Source organism: Mycteria americana, chromosome 22 (genome assembly GCF_035582795.1).
Source record: "Mycteria americana isolate JAX WOST 10 ecotype Jacksonville Zoo and Gardens chromosome 22, USCA_MyAme_1.0, whole genome shotgun sequence".
Lineage (NCBI taxonomy): Eukaryota > Metazoa > Chordata > Aves > Ciconiiformes > Ciconiidae > Mycteria > Mycteria americana.
Window position 1 is genome coordinate 2,200,373 of NC_134386.1, and position 18,565 is coordinate 2,218,937.

At 68.4% G+C, this 18,565-nt stretch overlaps 1 protein-coding gene across 4 annotated transcripts in view; it reads right to left on the reverse strand.

Annotated features, from left to right (window-relative positions):
- Positions 1-16,025, reverse strand: part of ARHGAP23 (Rho GTPase activating protein 23) — a 32,206-nt gene extending 16,181 nt beyond the window's left edge. For 3 of the 4 annotated variants that reach the window (XM_075522705.1, XM_075522706.1, XM_075522704.1), the window contains exons 1-2: positions 15,824-16,025; positions 1,906-2,085 (exon numbers count right to left, since the gene is read on the reverse strand). In XM_075522705.1, the coding sequence (XP_075378820.1) occupies positions 1,906-2,085; positions 15,824-15,874 (231 nt within the window). In that variant the 5' untranslated portion in view covers positions 15,875-16,025. Of the gene's footprint in view, positions 1-1,905; positions 2,086-15,823 lie in introns of those variants that run through there. The other variant, XM_075522707.1, reaches the window with a different exon arrangement.
- Between the last annotated feature and the right edge of the window lie 2,540 nt (positions 16,026-18,565).

The following is an 18,565-nucleotide window of genomic DNA, read 5'->3' on the forward strand; positions in this document are numbered from 1 at the left end:
GCCAAAACGTTGCAGGGCGAACGCAGCTCTGCCGACTCCCTCCCTGCTGAGTCAACCCCACCGAAACTCAGCCCCTGGACCCGGCCGCCCACCGGCACCCGCGGGTGCTGAGCCAGCTACGCCGCGCCCTGCCCCGCCGGCCCGGGAGCGCCGGCTTCGGCTCAAATGGGTGCCGGGAGCTATTCCCAGCCCCTTTCCAAGAGCATCTCCACCTCCTGGCGCTGATCTGGCTCCTTCCCACGCAGCCCCATGTGCTCCCTCCCTGGCGGGACTCAGCCCTGGTGCCCAGCGCCATGGGGCAGGATCAGTCCCTCGCTCTTGGAGGATGCCTTAGGAGGGCGGTGGAGAGGCGGAAGCGAGCGAGTTGGTTCGGAGCAGGTCTGGGCCACCCTCACGACGAAAGCTCCCTTGCAGAGTCACGCTGCCGGAGACGGGTCAGGTCCACGTTCCCGGTGCGGGCAGGAAAGTTCAGGCAGGAAGGATTTGGGGAAGCAGAAGAAGGAGCCTGGGAAAAGCACTGTGACGGAGGACGCTGAGCGGGGACTCCGGCGAGTTGCTTCTCCCCACCCTGTGACTCACTTCCCACTGCAGTTCCCTGCCTGCAGGGAGGAGGCAGCGAGCGCCGGGCCATGGGGCAGCCAGAGCCGTGGGGCAGCCGGAGCCGTGGGGCAGCTGGAGCCGTGGGGCAGCCGGAGCCGTGGGGCAGCCGGAGCCGCGGGGTTGCAGGCAGCTGGGAAGCTCTGGGGGGTGATGGGAGCACCCAGGTCTGCCCACCCCGGAGCAGGGAAAGGGCTGCGACGGACCACGGAGCTCCCAGACGCTTCTCCCTTCACCCGCATGAAGCTGCCGCTGCAGAAAATGGGGCAAGAAGGGGATTTCAAACCCCAGGGGCTTGGAGCCGGCACGGCAGGAGAGCTGGCTCATCACCTTCGGGCACAGAGGGCGTGGTCCATGCAGGAAACTTCTGGGTGGTTTTGTAGGGTCCCTCCATCCCGGAGGTGAAAGGTGCTGCCCAGATCGGGGCTTCTCGACAGCTCCGAGGGTGCAGGAGGCGATGGCCGACCCAGGGTTTGGTTCCCCCCAAAAGGCAGCACCTGGGAAGGGTCCGGGCTGCAGCTGAGCCAAGACACGGTCCCGTGTCCATCGCGGTCCCGTGTCCATCCCCTGTCCATCGCGGTCGCCGGTCCCGGGGCAGATCCAGCCCGAAGCCTCCTGCTGACAGCCAGGAAATCGGGAGCCAAAGCTCTGCTGCGCTAGAGGCGGCGAGCACCAGCAGGGCTGGGCACGTGTCCCTCGCCGGGCGAGGACTCATGGGCACTTCCCAGCGCTCGAGGGGAAGCACTGATGCCGATCGGAGGAGGAGGAGGAGGAGGGATGTGACGAAGGGCTTGAACAGCATCTTCCAAAGCACCTGCTCCCAGGCTTGGCTTCGTGGTGGCCACGTGTGGTTCCCTTCGGCTCGAGCGACGTCCCGCTGCGCTGAGCCTCTCCCTGGCCTCGGGGGCTCTGAAGTACCTTTTTCTGCCGTCCCCATGGATGCCGGAGCCATTGTTCGGAGCGGAGGGGTTCTCTCCATTCCCGCAGACAGCCGTGTCCCCCACCAGAAAGGCTGGGACGTCTCCGGAGACGCTGCCGACTCGCCGCTCGCTCAGAGCACGTCTCCCAGCAGCTCCACGGGCTCCTCCATCCCAAAGGCCACCCATGGGTGGGGGCAGCCCCGGGCACCCCAACAAGGCAGGCAATGGACGGTCCACTCCATGGTTCCCCAGAGCCCCCCGCCCACCCCCAGCCCACGTACAAGCATCCTGCACCCAACCACAGCACCTTGGAGTCCTGTTCCAGCAGCTCTGGGGTCCCCGCGCCCCCCCCCCAGCCCAGCCCGGCCCCCCCAGGTCCCAGCCCTACCTTGGCGGTGGAGTGCACCGCCGACTCCGGGGGGTAGACGATGAAGTGGCGGAGGGTGAAGCCGAACCCCCCCTGTGAGCTCTTCTGCAGCACCACCGTCTTCGGGCCCACCCAGGGGAAGGGCCCCTCCGGGGGCACGTTGGCATTTGGGGACGCCCCATCTCTCTGGCCCGGTGTTGGCTGTAGGGGATGAGGCGGAAGATGTCACTTTTGGGGGGGGTGTAGGCAGTTAGCCCCCCATCAGCCCCCTCAAAGCCCCGTGCTGCGGGCTGAAATCTGCTGGAAAAGCCGCTCCGCTCCTCGGAAGCCCCCCCGCTCCCAGCCCCGCAGCGGCAAATTCCAGCCCCCAAAGCCGCCGGCATCCCCCGAGATTCCTCATATGGGACCTTTGGGGAGAAGATGCATGGAAAGGAAATAAAAAAAAAAAAGGGGGGGGGGAAATGAGCTGTGCCTGGGGGTCCGGATGGGACCCAGGAGGCAGCGGGGCAGGAGGAGAGATGGGGGCGGATGGGGGAGTCAGGGACAAAAGGTCCCCTTCCGATGACGCTGCGGCAGTAACCTCGGGCAAGCCGGAAAGAGCCGCCCAGGAGGCGGCTGGATGAGCGATGCTTCCTGAGACGGGGCAGGGACCTGGCACCGTGCTGGGCACTGGCAAGGGACGCTGCCTGGAGCAGCAGATGGGGCCAAGAAGGACGCGGCTCCATCCTGCAGCCCCCAGCGCCGGCGTCGGGAGGGGGAACGGGGCCACAGCAGAGCCGGAGCGGCCGCGGGCATCTCGCCTGGCACCCGGGCAGAGAGCTTGGAGAGACAGCAGGAGCCCCGACACCTTGCTGGGGTTTGGGAGGGTTTAGCGCAGCCTCGGCGAAGGATGTTGCTCCTCTCCGTGGCTGCACATCTGGCTGCACATCTGGCTGCGCATCCGCCGGCCCCGCTGAGGTGGGAGCAGCCCCGCAGCCGAAGGGAACAGCCCCGCAGCCCCTGCCTGATGCCCCAGCAGCACCCAGCTCCGCTAAAACCAGAGAAATCGGCAACCTGGGAGCGGGTAGGGACAGGCAGGACGGCGGCAGCCAGGCAGGAGGGGATCCGCCGGGGTCCTGCCCGAGTGCCATCTCCTTCCCCACCGCAGCAGCCGGAGCCAGCCCATCCCGGGGCGAGGGTGTTAAAATTCAGGCGCCGTCTGGGTTGAACCGACGGATGGGGAGCGGGGAGGGAGAGGGACACACAAAGGGACGAGGCACAAAAAGCCTTTGTCTGCGCCTGTGCTGAGTGGGCCTTTTCGCTGCCGGTGGGGAAATCTGACAGCGGCTCAGCGGGGCCGGGCTGCACCCCCTGTGCCGGCACGTCCCGCACGGGGCCCGGCTGCAGGTGGGGCTGGGGGTCCCGTCCCCCTGGGGATAGGGTCCCCGTGGTGAGGGCACAGCTCTGGAACTGCGGCCCACGAGGCATTGCCCTGGCACGGCACCCACGGACCCACTCCATCACCGCCGGAGCAAACCTGGGGGGTACAAGGGCTTCGGGCGCTCACGGACACCACAGATACCCCAAAACATAAGGAGAGCTGCGATGCTCCAAACACCGGCACAGGAGAGCCAGAAAACCCCATTACCAGCACCAAGTGGGGGGCAAAGCTCCCCACGAGCCCCCCAGCTTTCCCTGTACCACGCACGTCCCAACCGGTGACCCAAAACCAGATGGCAACGGGCACCCCACACTCCCACGGGGACCCCCATCCCTTCGCCCCGGGGCCACCAGCATCCCGGCACGGCGCCTGTCCCCATCTGCGCCCTCCATTGTGTCGGCTGCCGGCTCGCTGGATTATTTTTAAGCTGACAGCTGAATGTGCCCTGCTGATTTTAACCGGCACAGACAAGCCTCGGAGAGGGTAGGATCGGTGGAGACACCGACGGCAGCACTGACCCGCAGGGATGGGGACGTGTCTCTGTGTCACGGGCACGCCGGAGCCGTGGCCACGGCTCCGGCGTGCCCGTGACACAGAGACACGTCCCCAATGCGGTGTACCCGTTACAGCATGGGTGGTCCCCCGGTCCCACGAGCCTGAATCCAGCCTCCCGGCCGAGCAAAAGGAGACAACTGCATCGCAAACAACCCTCCCAGGCTGCTTCCCGTCTCCATCCCAAGGTCCCGTAACTCATGGCGGAGGAGGGATCACTTGGGAACGCTCCCGTCCCGCAGGGACCCAGCACCCTGACCCCGCTGCCAAGCACGGGCGGTTGCCTTGCCCTGATTAAGCCTCCTTTGGGATTTTTACAGCCTCAACGCGGTGCCTCTCCCCCCGCCCCGACCCCCTTGTCCCCCCAGCCCGATGGGGGAAGTCACCCGCTGCGGACACCCAGAGAGACCCTGCAAAGGGCCCTGCGAGGGGGTGGGCAGAGCAAACCATCCTGCATCGCTGTGCCTCAGTTTCCCTCTTCACCCACCCCGGCTTGGAGCTTTTTGGGCTGCAAAGCCCCCAGCTGTGAGCTTGGAAATCCCCCACGCTGGCTCCCGGCCCCACACGTGCTCCAGCTCCCCCGGCAGTGGGGTTGACACCTGATTTGTCACCTCAGCCATTTGTTCCCAGTGCCCCGTCCCCCCTACCCGCAGGGGGCCAGTTACCTCCCGGCTTTTCGGCTTTATTTTAACCTCAGCCCGGCGGTTTCCACTGTGCTCCCACCAGCTGCGTCCTGCTCATTAGCCCGGCTCCCCCAAGCCCCCGTCCCGCGACGGGGGGGGGACCCCCTTGCTCCTTGCAAGAATGGCTCGCGCAGGGGCTGTGGCAGCCCAGGGCTGGGCACGCTGCCTGCCCGGACCCCTGCGCGCAGGCAGCTCTAATGCCCGCGAGGTCCCTCGTCCCCCAGCACGGGTGGCACCGTGCCACCTCGCTCCCCCCATGGGGACGCAATGGGACGGGTAGCTCCCGCCGGTGTCCCGCTCCTGCAGAACAAAGGAGTGTTTTGCCCGCATCTGGGGGGCAGGATACGGCCCCCCTCCCGGACACGGCGAGCAGGGCAGCAGGAGCAAAACACCCGGGCACAGCCCCACTCTTGCCGGCAGCTCCCAGCCCTGCCTTGGCGGCCAGAAGCCCGGACCCCCGACCCCGGACCCCAACCCCAGCCCTTCCTCCGGCACAAGAGGGGACGAAGGGGACGCGCCGCTGCCCGGGAGCTGCGACAGCCCCAGAACTGCCCCAGCCCACACCCCACCCAGCTCCACCAGCCCCCCTGCACCGGGGAAGCCCCCCATGCCCTGTCCTCCCCTGCAAAGCATCCCCTCCCCAAACGAGGCACGACACCCGGCGCCTCCGGCACACGGTTCTCACCCGGCGGCACTTGTCGGCGCGGGGGGCCGGGGGCCAGCGGCGGTCCAGGGAAGCGGCGTGCCGGCGCAGGCTGCTCAGCCAGATGCAGCGAGGCTCGGGCGAGCTGCAGTCCACCCCGACAGCGCGCTCGAAGCGCCAGCCCTTGCCGGCTCGCTCCACGCTCCACAGCCCCTTGCTCACCACCGCCACGGGGCTGGGGGCTGGCGGGGGCCGGGGGGGACCCCGCAGCACCCGCCGGGACCCCCGCTCCCCTCGGCCCGCGCTCTCCTCCACCATGCGGTTGCAGTCCAGGCCCGGCTTCGGCGCAGGCGAGGTGCGGCGGCGTGGGCTCTCAGCTGGCGGCCGGCACAGCCATGGGCTCGCCGCCTCCTTCACCGGCTTCAGCCCCCGAGTTGGGTAGCACAGCGGCGGGGGCCGGCTGCCGGGGGCGGCGCGGGGCTGGCTGCACCGTCTCGCATGGCTCGGGCGACGTGCAGTGCTCCCGGCCCGGCGACGCTGCACGCACGCTCGCACGCTCGCTCGCTCGCACCCCCTGCGAACAACGCAGCCCCAGAGCGATGGGCAGCGGCCGGCCCCCACCCAGCCACCCGCGCCGTGCAGGGATGGATGGAGAGTGGGATGGATGGACGGACGGAGGGCGGGATGGACGGAGGGCGGGATGGACGGAGGGCGGGCGGCCACACGCCCCGGCTGGGCTGGCGGGCTGGGGCTCCAGCTGCTGGCAGGGATCAGTGTGCCCGGCCCACCGCCCCCCACGCCGAGCCCGTCCCCGCCGCCTGCGGTGTCACTTTGCCCGGACTTTCCCTTTTTTCTTTCTTTCTTTCTTCTTTTTTTTTTTTTTAAATCCGCCCCCTTCTTCCTCCATCACCCCGGGCAGCATCCCACCCTCCCAGCTTCCTCCTCTCCCTCCTCCCGGCCCCTTCCTTCCTTCCTTCCTCCGCTCGCTCTCCACAGAGCACCAGGCGATGCCGGGGACAGGGAGGGCGACAGCCTGCGGGTGTGGCAAGTGTCCCCCCTGCTTGGTCAGCAGACGAGCCACCACGGGGCTCCGCAAGCGGGGAGCCAGGGGGGGTTCCGAGACAGCCCTGGTCCCCTCCCCGTCCCCAGCACCCGGCAGAGTCCTCACAGCACAGACACATATCCAGCCCCAGGCTCTGCTGGCGCAGCACCCCGGGGACCGATACAGCCCTTTGGGGACCGATACAGCCCTTTGGGGACCGACGAAGCCCCCCGGGGACCAACACAGCCCTTTGGGGACCGACACAGCCCCCCGGGGACCGACACAGCCCCCTGACCCCCCTGCTCGGTGCCTGCTCCAAGGACACTTCCCACCAGCAGCCGAACCAAGAGTCCCCCCCAGCCCCATCTCCCATTTCGGGCGATACCCAGGGCTGCAGGCATGGCGGCGGGTCCCTGTTGTCCCCCAGGCACGGAGCCACCAGCCCCCACGGTTCAATCCTGGCTCCCCAGCGTTGAGCCCGCAGGCAGGGACGGCAAACCGCCCTCGTCACTGGTGCCCAGGGGCTCCTGCTGCTCAGGGGGACAAATCGCCCCTCCCCAGCCCACCCTGCACCCGCTTTGTGCCCCCCGAGCTGCTCTCCACCGTGGCGGCCAAAACATGGGAGGAATGAGAAAAACAGCAGCACCTCGGTAAGCCCGGTGCCCGCAGATGCCCGACCTGGGCAGGGGCTGGGGGTGGGCAGCGTCCCCCTGCCCCGCCTCCCCCCACGCTGCCCGTCCCCATCCCCGCACGAGGGGGTCCCGCGCCGCATTCCTGCCGTGCTGGAGGACGAGGAGAGGCACGTGCGGCCACGCCGGGGAAATGCCGGGCATTGCTGAGATTGCAGCCCGCGGCCTCAGGGCCGGCCGACCCGCTCGCCGTGGCCCCCCTCCTCTCCTCTGCCCCCCTCCACCCCACCGGCAGGACCAGCCCCCCAGTACGATGCCACGCACCCGCCTCCCACAGCCACCAGCCGGGCTGGCAGCGGATGCCAGCGAGGGAACGGTCCCCGGGGTTCAACGCCACGTGGACCCCCCTGCGTTCTGGCAGCGCTTTGGCGTTCAGCACGTCCTCAGCGTCTACCCCAGCCAAGGTGCCGCGGCTCTGCCCCAAAACAGCCCCCGCGCCTGTCCCGAGCCCTGCCGACGGGCTGGCTTGACTGGCTTGGTGGCAGTCGTGTCCCCGGGGACCTGGCTGCACACCCCCAGCGCACCCCGTGACACCGTCCCCGTGCCTCCGCGCTGGCAGCCCAGGGAGAAATTGAGACGGGGAAACGTGGGAACCAAATCCCCGCCATCGTCTTCCTCCCCTGGCCACCCCTCGGGCCGCTCCGACGTCACCCGGTGCGTGTGCCGGGGGTCTCCCGTGGGAGCCGCCCCGGGGGCAGCCCCACGCCCCCGCACCCAGCCCGGGGACGGGCAGAGCTGCCGGCGTGTCCCAGCAGGCAGCGAGTCGGGGCTGACACAGCTGCCGGTGCGAGCAGCGCCCGGGGGGGGCTTCGCTTTCCAGCTGAAAGGGGACAGAGCGGCCCGCCATGGCGGGCTGGCTCCAGCCGGGGGGTCCCGGGGCAGCTGGAGCAGCACCGGCTACCCCGGGGACGGTGGGTCTGATCCCGCCACCGCCGCTCGCACCTTTCCTGGCAGCGCTGAGCACGCAGGCAGGAGCTGCCCCAGCAGGCTGGGGGTGCGGGGGCCAGCTGGAGAAGGGGTCCCCAGCCCCCGGGGGGATGTTGAGGGGAGGCCGGGCCCCAGGATTATTCCCGCAGCCCAAAGCGGGAAAGGTCAGGCGGCGTTCGCGGGGGCAGATTCCACCCCGAGGAATGCGAACGCGCCTGGACGCCTTCCAAAATACTTGTGTTTTGCACAGGAGTGTCCTAAATACGCAGCCAAACAGGAGCAAGGGGGAAGGCAGCGCGCTCCCGGCATGCACCGCCGCCGCTGCCGGCACGCCGGGGCAGGCGCGCGGGCGTGGGGACGCAGGCCCACGCGTGCACGGGCCCACGCTGCTGGTGAGCTGCAGGGCCCTCTGCCGGCATCGCCTCCCTGCCTGCACCCCCAAACCTGCCGGGAAACTGAGGCACGGAGGAGCCGTGCAAAGGCAGCGCTGCCCCAGCCCCTCGCCCGTCTCTGCCCTCCCCTGCCCCGGCGGCAGGGAGCACCGCAGGCAGCGTTGCCTTCGCTTTGCCTGCCTTTACAGGGGGTTCTCCGTATTTTGCACCAATGCCACCCCCCCGCCCCATAGCTGCTGCTGCCGGAGCTCTCCCACCCTGCTCGGACCCTGGTGACACCCCCGGGAGGGAGCCGGTGGTCCCAGCTGGGGGGTGACACCCCCCCGCCACGTCCCCGCCAGCTGCGGCCGCGGGTCCCTGCCAGCAGGGCCATCGCAACCCCTGGCGCGCAGCGAGGATAACGTCACGCTTCGGGCAGGAACAGAGGACAGAGGGACAGGCAGCTGCCAGTCCTGCCGCCACCACGGCGTGCTGGGCTCGGCCCCAGCCTCCCTCCTCCGGCACCGCTTTCCACGCGGGAAGGAAGCTTCTCCAGCACGGAGCCGGCAGCGCGCAGGGCTGGGGGGGGCGGGGGGGGGCAAACACTAATCCCTGCCGAACGGCAAACTGAGATTAGGGTCAGAAAAATGAGGTTTTAATAGGATTTTCGGGGAGGAGAAAGCCATGTTGAGACAATAACCGATTTCCAGCCCTTATAAGGCAAAGCCACTGCCTGCTCCCACCTGCAGCGGGTCCCAGCGGGGAAGGGGGAACGGGGGTCCTACCCGCGCCCCTCGGTCCGGGCCAGCTCAGGCAGCATTTGGGGAGGCAGCACCCCCGAAGGGAGCCAAGACCGACGCTTCCCTGCGGGCAGGGGCTGTCTGCACCCACCCACCCACCCCGAGCAAAGCGGGGATGCTCCGGCAGCGGGACCCGGCCCAGGGGACGCGGTGGCAGGAGAACGGGGGGCAGGACCCAGGTGACCGCGCCAGGAGCAGCCGGGCAGCTCGCCCGGCCGTTCCCCAGCCTCCAGGATTACCGCCCCGCAGGAGAAAGCATTTTAATTCTCTTTAACCCAAACCAGGGCTGAGGAGCTTTGCAGCTCAGCGGGGATTTGGGGGGATGCTTGCTTGCTTGCTTGCTTGCTTGCTTGCACACAGCCGGCGCGTGCCCTCCCATCCCTCGGGATGCCCCTGCATCCCCCAGGGAGCGGGAGGGAGGTGGGCTGGGAGCCGCTGGGGAGCGGATGCGCATCCCACACGGGAGGAGCAGCACTGGGAACAGGAGACCGCAACACCTCAGCGATGGAGAGAAACCCCCCAGCTGCCTCCCCGCAACCCCCCGGGGCTGCCGGCAGCCCCCAGGCAGGGACTTATCGGGACGGATGCACCGTCTGTAGGCAGGGTGGGAATCCTGGGGACAGCTTTCCGCTGTCAGGACGGGGGATACCAGCAGAGTTTGCTCTGAGCATCCACTAAGACGCCCAACAGTCTCCTCTTTTCCCACTGGTCTCACAACTGCCCGGCTGTCGGAAGCACCCGAGCACCCACCGAGCCGCTCACAGCACCGCTGCGCCCGGGCAAACCCCGCAGAGCTCACGGGGGAACCGGAGACGGCCGCCGGGAGCCACGGCTCTAGCGCCGGCACGGGACTCCCCATCCTCACGGCCAGTCCCAGGGACGGCACGGGACGGGGGTCCCGCGGGAGACGCTGGGCTGGCGGCACGGAGCGGCTGGATGGGCGCTGCCAAGGGCACGGCTTGACCCGCTGCCAAATCCCACCCTACGCCGGAGCCACCTGCCCGGCTGGGGACCCCCACCCACATCCCCATCACCCGAAGCAGCCGGAAGGTGGGTGACACCGAGCCAAGCGCCAAAGAGAAGCGGAGCGGCGAGGAGGCCGGAGGAGCCACAAACCGGCTCTCGACATTCCTCCCGCTCCGGTTTGGGTGTTAACGCGGGGAAGGAAATCGCCTTGTTCCTTCCCAACGCAAACTTTTATCTTGACAGCGTCTCCTTCGCAGCCCCCCTGTCAGCCCGCGATGGGTCCCCGCTTGGCTCCGTCCCCTCCTGGCTGCACCGTGACCAAACCGAGCTCCTTCCTGGCAGCTTCTGCATCGGGGACACCAGCCCCAGCTCCGCGGGGCTCTCGTTCCTGCCGTGCCTCAAAGCGGCAGCTCCGGAGGGTTCTGGCTCGCCCGGCTGGGAGTCTCTGGTGCCACATGGAGAGACATTTGGGAACGCAGCCAGAGAGCTTCATCCCCTTTCCCGACCTCTCCTCGCCAGGCTGCCAGCCCCGGTGCCCACCGCAGCTCTCCGGCCACGTGGCTCTGCCTGTGCTCGTCCCCTCCGCTGCTGGCATCCCCGGTCGAGCTCCTGGGCCAGGATCATCCCCGTTCACAGCCACACCAGTAGCCATAACGCAGGCTGATGCCACCGCACCCGTGCAAGCGCACACGCATGGAGCTTGCCCACGTTGCCGGCTCACGTGCCACCTCTGCTCGCGGCCCCACACCACGATGCCAGGGCAGGACGCGGCTCTAGCTCGGCCCTCCCGAACGCCCGGCGCCACGCTCTGCCTGCGAGAGCCCAGCGCAGCCCTGGAGCGGAGGTACCCGCACGGGACAGCCCTGCAGGGCTGGGGGATGCTCGTGGCTTCCCAGGGCCGCATCCCGGGGCAGCTCGGCCAGCCGGGACAGGCAGAGGCAGGTTTGGGGACGCCGCGTCCCCCGTTAACTCAGCGGCTCCCTATGGCGCCGACGGTGACACCGTCCTACGGCAAAGCCCCGCGGCCTCTCCCGCCATGGCATCCCTGTGCCAGCCCCCTCCGCGCCCTCTGTCCTGGGTGCCGCGGGCCCCCAGCCCACACGGCTCGTCCTTAACACACGGTGCTGGCAGGGAAGGCGGCTCCGAGGAGGGGACAAGGGCTGGGGACACGCACCGGAGCCGCACCAGGATGGGCCTGATGGCCCCCGCGCCAGCTCACTGGAGAGGCTGGGAAACACCGACCCAGCGCAACGCCGAGGAGGAGTTTTATCTCCCAGCCCACGAGGAAGCGAGACCGAGCCTTCGAGCCGGGGGGACGAGTGCTCGCTGCCAGGGCTGCCTTCATCCCTGGCTCCTCCTCGTTCTCTGCCCTATCCTAAAAACGGCGTTATCGGCAGCAAGCCCTAGAAAAGTAACAGGATTCCGTTTCCTGTTTTTCCCATGGAAACCCTCAAATAGAAGCTGGACTCATTATTGCAATTTTTTGGGTCTCTTTTTTTTCCAGCAGGACTAACAATGAGCCATTTCCTCTGGCGGCTCCGAGAGGCACCTTGCGCTCTCCTCCCGCTTCTCCGCGGCGGAAAATCCTACCCAGGGAGGTCAGGGGAAGGCTGCCTGCTCCTTCCAGCCCCTGCCTCGCTCAAGGCCGGGGGCCCGGGGTGGGGGCCACGGCCCTGCACCCCTCGCACACGCGAGGGACCCCCCCGCACCTCCGCGGGGTGCTGCCCGAGGACAAGGGCCAGCCTGATGGCTGGGAGGGAGCGCAGTGGTGGGCGATGCTCAGATGGGGGGGATGCACGGCAGTGCCAGATCCCGCATCCCTCGCTGGATGGTAAAAATAAAAAGCCGAGCGGGGTCCTGAGCCTCCCTCCAGCCGCAGCAAGGACAGGAGGCGGCTTTAGGGACACGGCTTTGGGGACAGCCGTGCTCCCGCAGCACCTCCTGCCCCGCTCCGGCCCCAGCACCAACACCCGATGGCTTTTTCCAACATTTTTCCGCAGCCCACGTGCAGCCATAAGCGCAAGGGCCAGCCCATCTCCCCTCCATCACCTTCCCGCCCCGCCGCTGCTCCCCCCGCCCAGGGACATCAGCGTCCCACCGCTGGCACCACACCAGTCACCGCCAGCCCCGGCGGGGACCACGCTTCACCCCGAAAGCGCTGGCACCGCAGCCCGGCCCCCCGCCTCGCACGGCAGAAAAAGAGCCCACTATGTGCCACAATAGCACGATTGTCCCCCGGAGCCACCGGGTTCCGTCCCACCCGCCCCGGGGCTGCCCCACGCGCTTGGCCCCATCAAGGGACCCACTGTTGTCACCGGGGTGGCTGGGGGCACGGTTGCTGCGGGCACCCCCACGCCTGCACCCTGGGGTGCACGGCGGCAGGTCTGCGGGTGCTGCCCTGGGGGTGGCGGGGTGGGGGGGCCACAGAGCCCCGGGACCTGCCTGGCTGCCTGTCGTGGGGGGGACCCGGTCCCCCGGGGCTGGGCCAGCAGCGGGGCTCGGGGATTAGAGTGGCAACCTACTCCCTACCCCGGGCCGGGCACGGCTCACCGCAGCCCCGGCTCCCTCCTGCTGCAACGGCGTCTCAGGCAAGCAAAGCGCTTGCGGGTGCCGGCCAGGGGACCCCGCTGGGTCGCAGGGCGAGAGCGGGATCGGTCCCGGCGGTCACCGGCGTTTCATTTCAGCCACTTTGCGATGACTCTCGGCCCAGGTTTCCACCTCCTTTCCCTGGGGAGAGCCCAGCTCCAGCTTTGCCCTCTAGCTCCCGGCTCCCATTTGCCCAGCGTGGCTGGGGAGCGGGACCGACTCCGAGACACCCTGAGAAATCAACTTGCTCCAGGGGCCGGGGACCCCGTGGCTTCGCACGGCAGAGACCGAACCCGCCGGGCACGCAGCCGATTCCCGCCGAGGCGGCGGCACCAACCTGCCAGACCGCGATGCCGTGGGTCTTGCGACACGCAGCCACGTCGGCGGAGGTGTGCGCGCTGCGGCGCGGCCTGAGAAGGCAATTAGGGAAGACTTAATGAAATCCTGGGGATAAGCAGCTGCGGAAAAGGAGTCAGCCGCTTCGGGTGCTCTGAGCCAGCGCCAGAGACATTTGGGACGTGGCCAGGAGGTCGGCGGCAGGTTTAAAGCAGCCACCGTGGTTTGCAACCTGAGGCATCCCAAGCCAGGCCGGCTCCTGGAAAGCCCAGACGGGTTTTGGGAGCAGGCGGCGCGGCGCGGCACGGCACAGCTCGCGCAGCCGGCCCCGCCGCTCGCGGCCTAGAGGCAGCCAGGTCGATATTTTCCAACTTGAGAGCTTAAAATAGGTCATCTATCTCCATTCCTTTTTAAATCAGGTCTTGCTGCCTGCTGAAGACAAACTTGGTTTATTAATGGGACAGCACCGACTTGAAACCTAATCTTTTCCCCCCCCCCCCCCCCCCTTTAATGAGAATAAAAGGCCACCCCCGGGGCTCGGTGGCTTCCCAGCACAATCCCCCCATCCCTCCGTGTTTTCTCCCAGCGAGCGGCTCTGCACAAACCGGGGAGAGGCCCCGGCTGCCGGCTCTGAGCGCTCCCGGGAGCCGGTTATGCAGCACCCACCCGCACCCCGGCAGCACCCACACCCCGCAGGGGGCACACGAGCCAGCCCCCACGCTCTGACCCCAAACCAAGAGCTGTCACCGTATCTCCCCTGCCAGATTTGCAACGTCAAACCCCTGAAGACCACTGTTCCCAAGCCCTAAATAACGCCCGGCGACGGTTCCTTGGCATTTGACGCTGCCGATGACGGCACGCGGGCAGCGCTGCCAGCCCCGGGGGCATTTAGGACACTACACATCACCCAGCAGTCCCCCCACGGTGCGAGAGACGGGTGCCAGAGCTCCCAGCCGGGCACAGCGCGTGATACACGTCAAGGTTAAAACCACAGCGGTGGCGAGGTCAGAGCCCTCCGCGTGGCCGGGGACCCGCGGCTCCAAAAACCCCCGATGCGGGCAGCCAGACCCCGGCATGGCATCACGCCGCGTGCCCCAACCTGGCGCTGGTGCCAGGTTTCGCGCTTGCAAGGCAGGATTGCGGCAGCAGCCCCGAGCACAGGCTTTTCCTGTCTTTCAAGTTCAGGGTTCAGAAGAAAGGGGGAAAAAAAAAAAAAAAAAAAAAAAAAAAAGGCATTAAGAAACTCGATTTGCCGAGCAGCGCCGGTAAACAGGGACGGAGGCAGCAGCCACGCGGGGACGAGGGCAGCAGCCACCACCCAAAGGCTTGGGGACAGTTGGGGCGCAGCCCCTGCCACGCAGCCCCAGGGACGGCCATCGGGCAGGATTTCTGCTTACGCGGCACAAAATCCTCACCGGAGGATTGCAAAGCGCCTTCCTCACCGCCGTCCTCCCCGGCCGCGCAGGGGGAGGCAGCGGCAGTTAAATAACTCCCCCCGAGTCACTCAGTGCCCCCCAAGTCACCCAGCGAGCGGGGGGCAAAGGTGGGCACTGAGCAAAGCCCCCACGCTCCAGGTGCTGCCCCTCAGAAGGGCACATTTCACTCCAAAATGCAGCAGAAGAGCAGACTTTGAGACTTGAACCCCCCCTGAAAATCCGAACGCCGGCACTCAGCGGTACGGAGTAAGCAGGGAGGAATCTGAAGAGAAACCATGATTAATGCTCAGCCGCTGCAACGAGCAGCACTCCTCATATCTGAACCATTTCGCACACCCCAATTAATCCTTTGAGGCTGGTTATTAGCCCCATGGCCGGGCCGGGGAAGCTGAGTTCAAATAACCAGGAACTGAGGAACAGAGGCCAAATTCAGCTCTGGGGCGAGGACGTGCAACCTCTGCTCAAATTAGCAGGCGTTGTGCCAGTCCGACACCGTGGCCCGCATCCCCGCCCAGACACTACCCCGGCGTGCCCCCCGCCACCGGACCCCGGCCCCAGGTCCCCCAGCACCGTCCCCATCCCCACCCAACGCCCTTGCCGGAATTTGACACGAAACGGGCAGGAAATAGGGTTTTAGCTGACGGCCGAGCTGGCCTTCCTTGGCACCGCGCTGCTCCCAGGGGAGACGGGAATCGCCCCAGCGCCCTCCAGTCCCGCACCGCCAGGCGATGCCGGTGCCCACGCCACGGGAGGAGCACCCACAGCATGGGCCGGCGGTGCTGCGAATACCTGTGCTGCTTCGAGGCTGGGGGGCTGCTCAGAGCCAGGGGAGCCAGGCACAGGGGCAGGACGTGACCTCGAGGGGCTATGGGGACATCGGGGGGGGAGTTTGCTGCCTGCCCAGTGCTGGGAGCTGGCAGGGACGGAGCAGCCGGACCCCCGCAAGGAGACAGCCCAGCCCGGAGTTTCAGAGAAAACACGCATGGGCGTTTGCGGGTCTTGTCCCGGAGAAGGGGAAGCCCAGCCCCAGGGTCTGGCCTCCAGCCCCACGGACAGATCCAGGCACCTCAGCCCCACCGCCCTGCCACGACGCCACCCTGGCAGGGCACCGGGGACGAGCCACCACAGCCAGCGCTGCCTGTGGCACGCAGCCCTGCGTGGGCGGCCAGACCCCGCCGGCCCTGCTGCCCCCGACCCCAGGGTGCTGGCTCTGCCCCCGTCCCGTCCCCGGGGTGCCCGTGGGCCCCGAGGAGCCCAGGCATTGCCCAGCACCCAGCCCCGCCGCCAGACCTCAGCGCCACGCACAGCCCCGCGCCATCAGCACCCCCAGTCCCTGCTCCCTGCACCCCCAGTATCTCCCAGTTCCCCCAGTCCCTGCTCCCCCGCGTCCCCAGTATCTCCCAGTTCCCCCAGTCCCTGCTCCCCCGCGTCCCCAGTATCTCCCAGTTCCCCCAGTCCCTGCTCCCCAGTCCCCCCAGTGCCGCTCACCGCGGGGGCGGGCGGCGGGATCCCGACCAGGCAGAAGGCGATCCCATTCATCGGGGCGCGGCGGCCGGGCTCGGCTTGGTCCGACCCGGCTTAGCGAGGCGAGGCTCAGCTCGGCTCGGCTCGGCTCAGCCTGGCTCAGCCCAGCAAGGCACGGTCCGGTCCGGCCCGGCCCGGCCCCGCACGATCCGGTCCGGCTGGGCTCGGCACGGCTCGGTTCGGGCTGGGCCGGCCGCGGCCCCGGCCCCGGTTGCGGCTCCGCCTCCTCCGGGGGCCCGCGGCGGCGGGCGGGAGCGGGCGGGGCGCGGCGCGGCACGGCCCGCCCCGGCGGGAGGGACCGCGGCCACCGGAGCCGAGCGGGCACCGGCACCGGGACAGCGGGACTGGAACCGGCGCTGATGGAGCACCGGGACGGGGACCAGAGCGGGCACAGACGGGGGACACGCGGGGACCGGGATGGGCAGGGGACACCCGGGGACCAGGACCAGGCAAGGGACACCCAGGGACCGGGACAGGGATGGGCAGGGGACACCCAGGGACCGGGACAGGGATGGGCAGGGGACACCCAGGGACCAGGACCAGGCAAGGGACACCCAGGGACCGGGACAGGGATGGGCAGGGGACACCCGGGGACCAGGACCAGGCAAGGGACACCCAGGGACCGGGACAGGGATGGGCAGGGGACACCCAGGGACCGGGACAGGGATGGGCAGGGGACACCCAGGGACCAGGACCAAGCCAGGGACATTCAGGGAGCAGGACAGGGATGGGACACCCAGGAATGGGCAGGGGACACCCAGGGACCAGGACCAAGCCAGGGACATCTGGCGACCGGGACATGGATGGGACACCCAGGGACCAGGACCAAGCCAGGGACATTCAGGGACTGGGACAGGGATGGACAGGGGACACTCAGGAACCAGGTCCAGGCAAGGGACATCCAGAAACCAGGACAGGGATGGGACACTCAGGGAGCAGGACAGGGACAGGCAGGGGACACCCAGGACGAGATAAGCCAGGACAGAGGGACACGGACCAGGAACAGAACTGACCAGGACGGGCACAGAGGGAGTGGGCAGAGGGATCACAGGACAGCGGGACAGGGACAGCGGGACAGGGACCAGCAGGGCGAGGCTGAGGCCAGGCGGTGCGGGAGGAGGGGCACTGAAGGACACACGGACAGGAAACGCCAGGACAGGGGGACAGGACTGACGGGGACTGGCACAAGCAGACACAGGGACGGAAACACCCGGGTTGGGGCTGACGGAGGGACAAAGGCTGACACAGACCCACGGGGAAAGGAAACGGCAAAGACGGGAAACAGCAGGACGGACAGACGGAGCCTGGCCTGGCGGACAGAGGGATGGGGACAGCCGGGCAGGGCCTGGCCCGGCTCAGACTGCTTGGACCGCAGAAGAGCATCCCGAAGCCGTCATTAAGCAGCCGCCGAGTAAATTAACTCCCACACCTGAGTCTCAGGGTGCAAACAGCACCTCAAAGGCACTTTGGTGGCGGCAGGCGGCCGCGACGCCGCGGCACGAGCCCTGAGTCACCGCGGGCTCGGCCGAGGCACGCGGCGGGCACGGCCGGGACCCAGCGCCGGCCCTGGGGTGGCGGGGGGCAACGGCGGAGGGGAAACGGAGCCGCACGTGACGGGAAAGCGGGAGGAGGCGCAGGAAACCAGGGAGGAATGACGGCCGCAGCTCGCGGGGACACACGGACGCAGGGTGGGGAGGACGGACGGCCGCGGCAGCGCCGGGGGCTGGAGGCAGGGTTTGGCCGGGGGCCAACAGGGCCGAACCCAACGGGGACTGAGCCCAAGGGGGTTCGGGCCAGGGCACAGCGGGATGGTCTCCCAGTCTCCCACCGCGGCACCCTGAAACGGCTCCTCTGCCGCCGGTGGGCGTCACCGTCCTCGCCCCAGTCCCCAGCGGGGACAGAGCTCCGTGCACGGGGCAACGGGGCGAGCGGTGGGGGCTGGCAAAATCTGCAGAGCACCCCGGGGTGCAGGGAGGATGCCAGGGCCACGCGGCCTCCCGCTTGTGCCGGGCCAGCACCGGACACGCAGTGCAGCCCGGGCTCATGCCAAGGGCTCCGGCACATCCACGCGATGCCCCCGCACCCAGGATCGGTGCCGGCCCCGACCACTCGCCGAGCCCCTCCTGAGCAGCCGTTTCCCCGCCCGCAGCCAAGGTTTGCCCGCACTGCCCCGGCACACCCCGGGGATGCCAGCCCGCGCCGCGCAGCGCAGAGCCAGCCGCCGAGCGCAAGTTTTCCGTGACACAATTAAGAAAGTCTGTGTCAACAATGACTTCCTCCGGGCGCCTGGAGAAACCTCAGCACCACCAGAAAAAATAAATGACCCAGCCGTCGGCCGCTGCCGCGGAAGCGCCGGGATCTCGGGACTGGAGAGAGGCTGCAGGGCCTGATCCTGCTTACGGGCACGTCTCGGCTGGCCGGCAGCTCCCGCAGCGCTGCTCACCCTCCGCACGCTTCACACGCAGCCACAGACACACAACCACAGGCGGACAGTACAGTCGGCCATCCCAGGATGCTGAAAGAGCCGCCCTGGGGTACAGCACCCACCACCCTGGGGTACAGCACCCACAGCCACAGGGGGATGGGATCGGATGGGATGGGGGATCCTGTGCTCTGGAAACACGCGGTGCCAACACCCGAGGGGAACCTGCGGGAGCACTGCCACCACCGCTGTCCCCTGCCCCGGCCTCGGGAACCGTCCCAGCA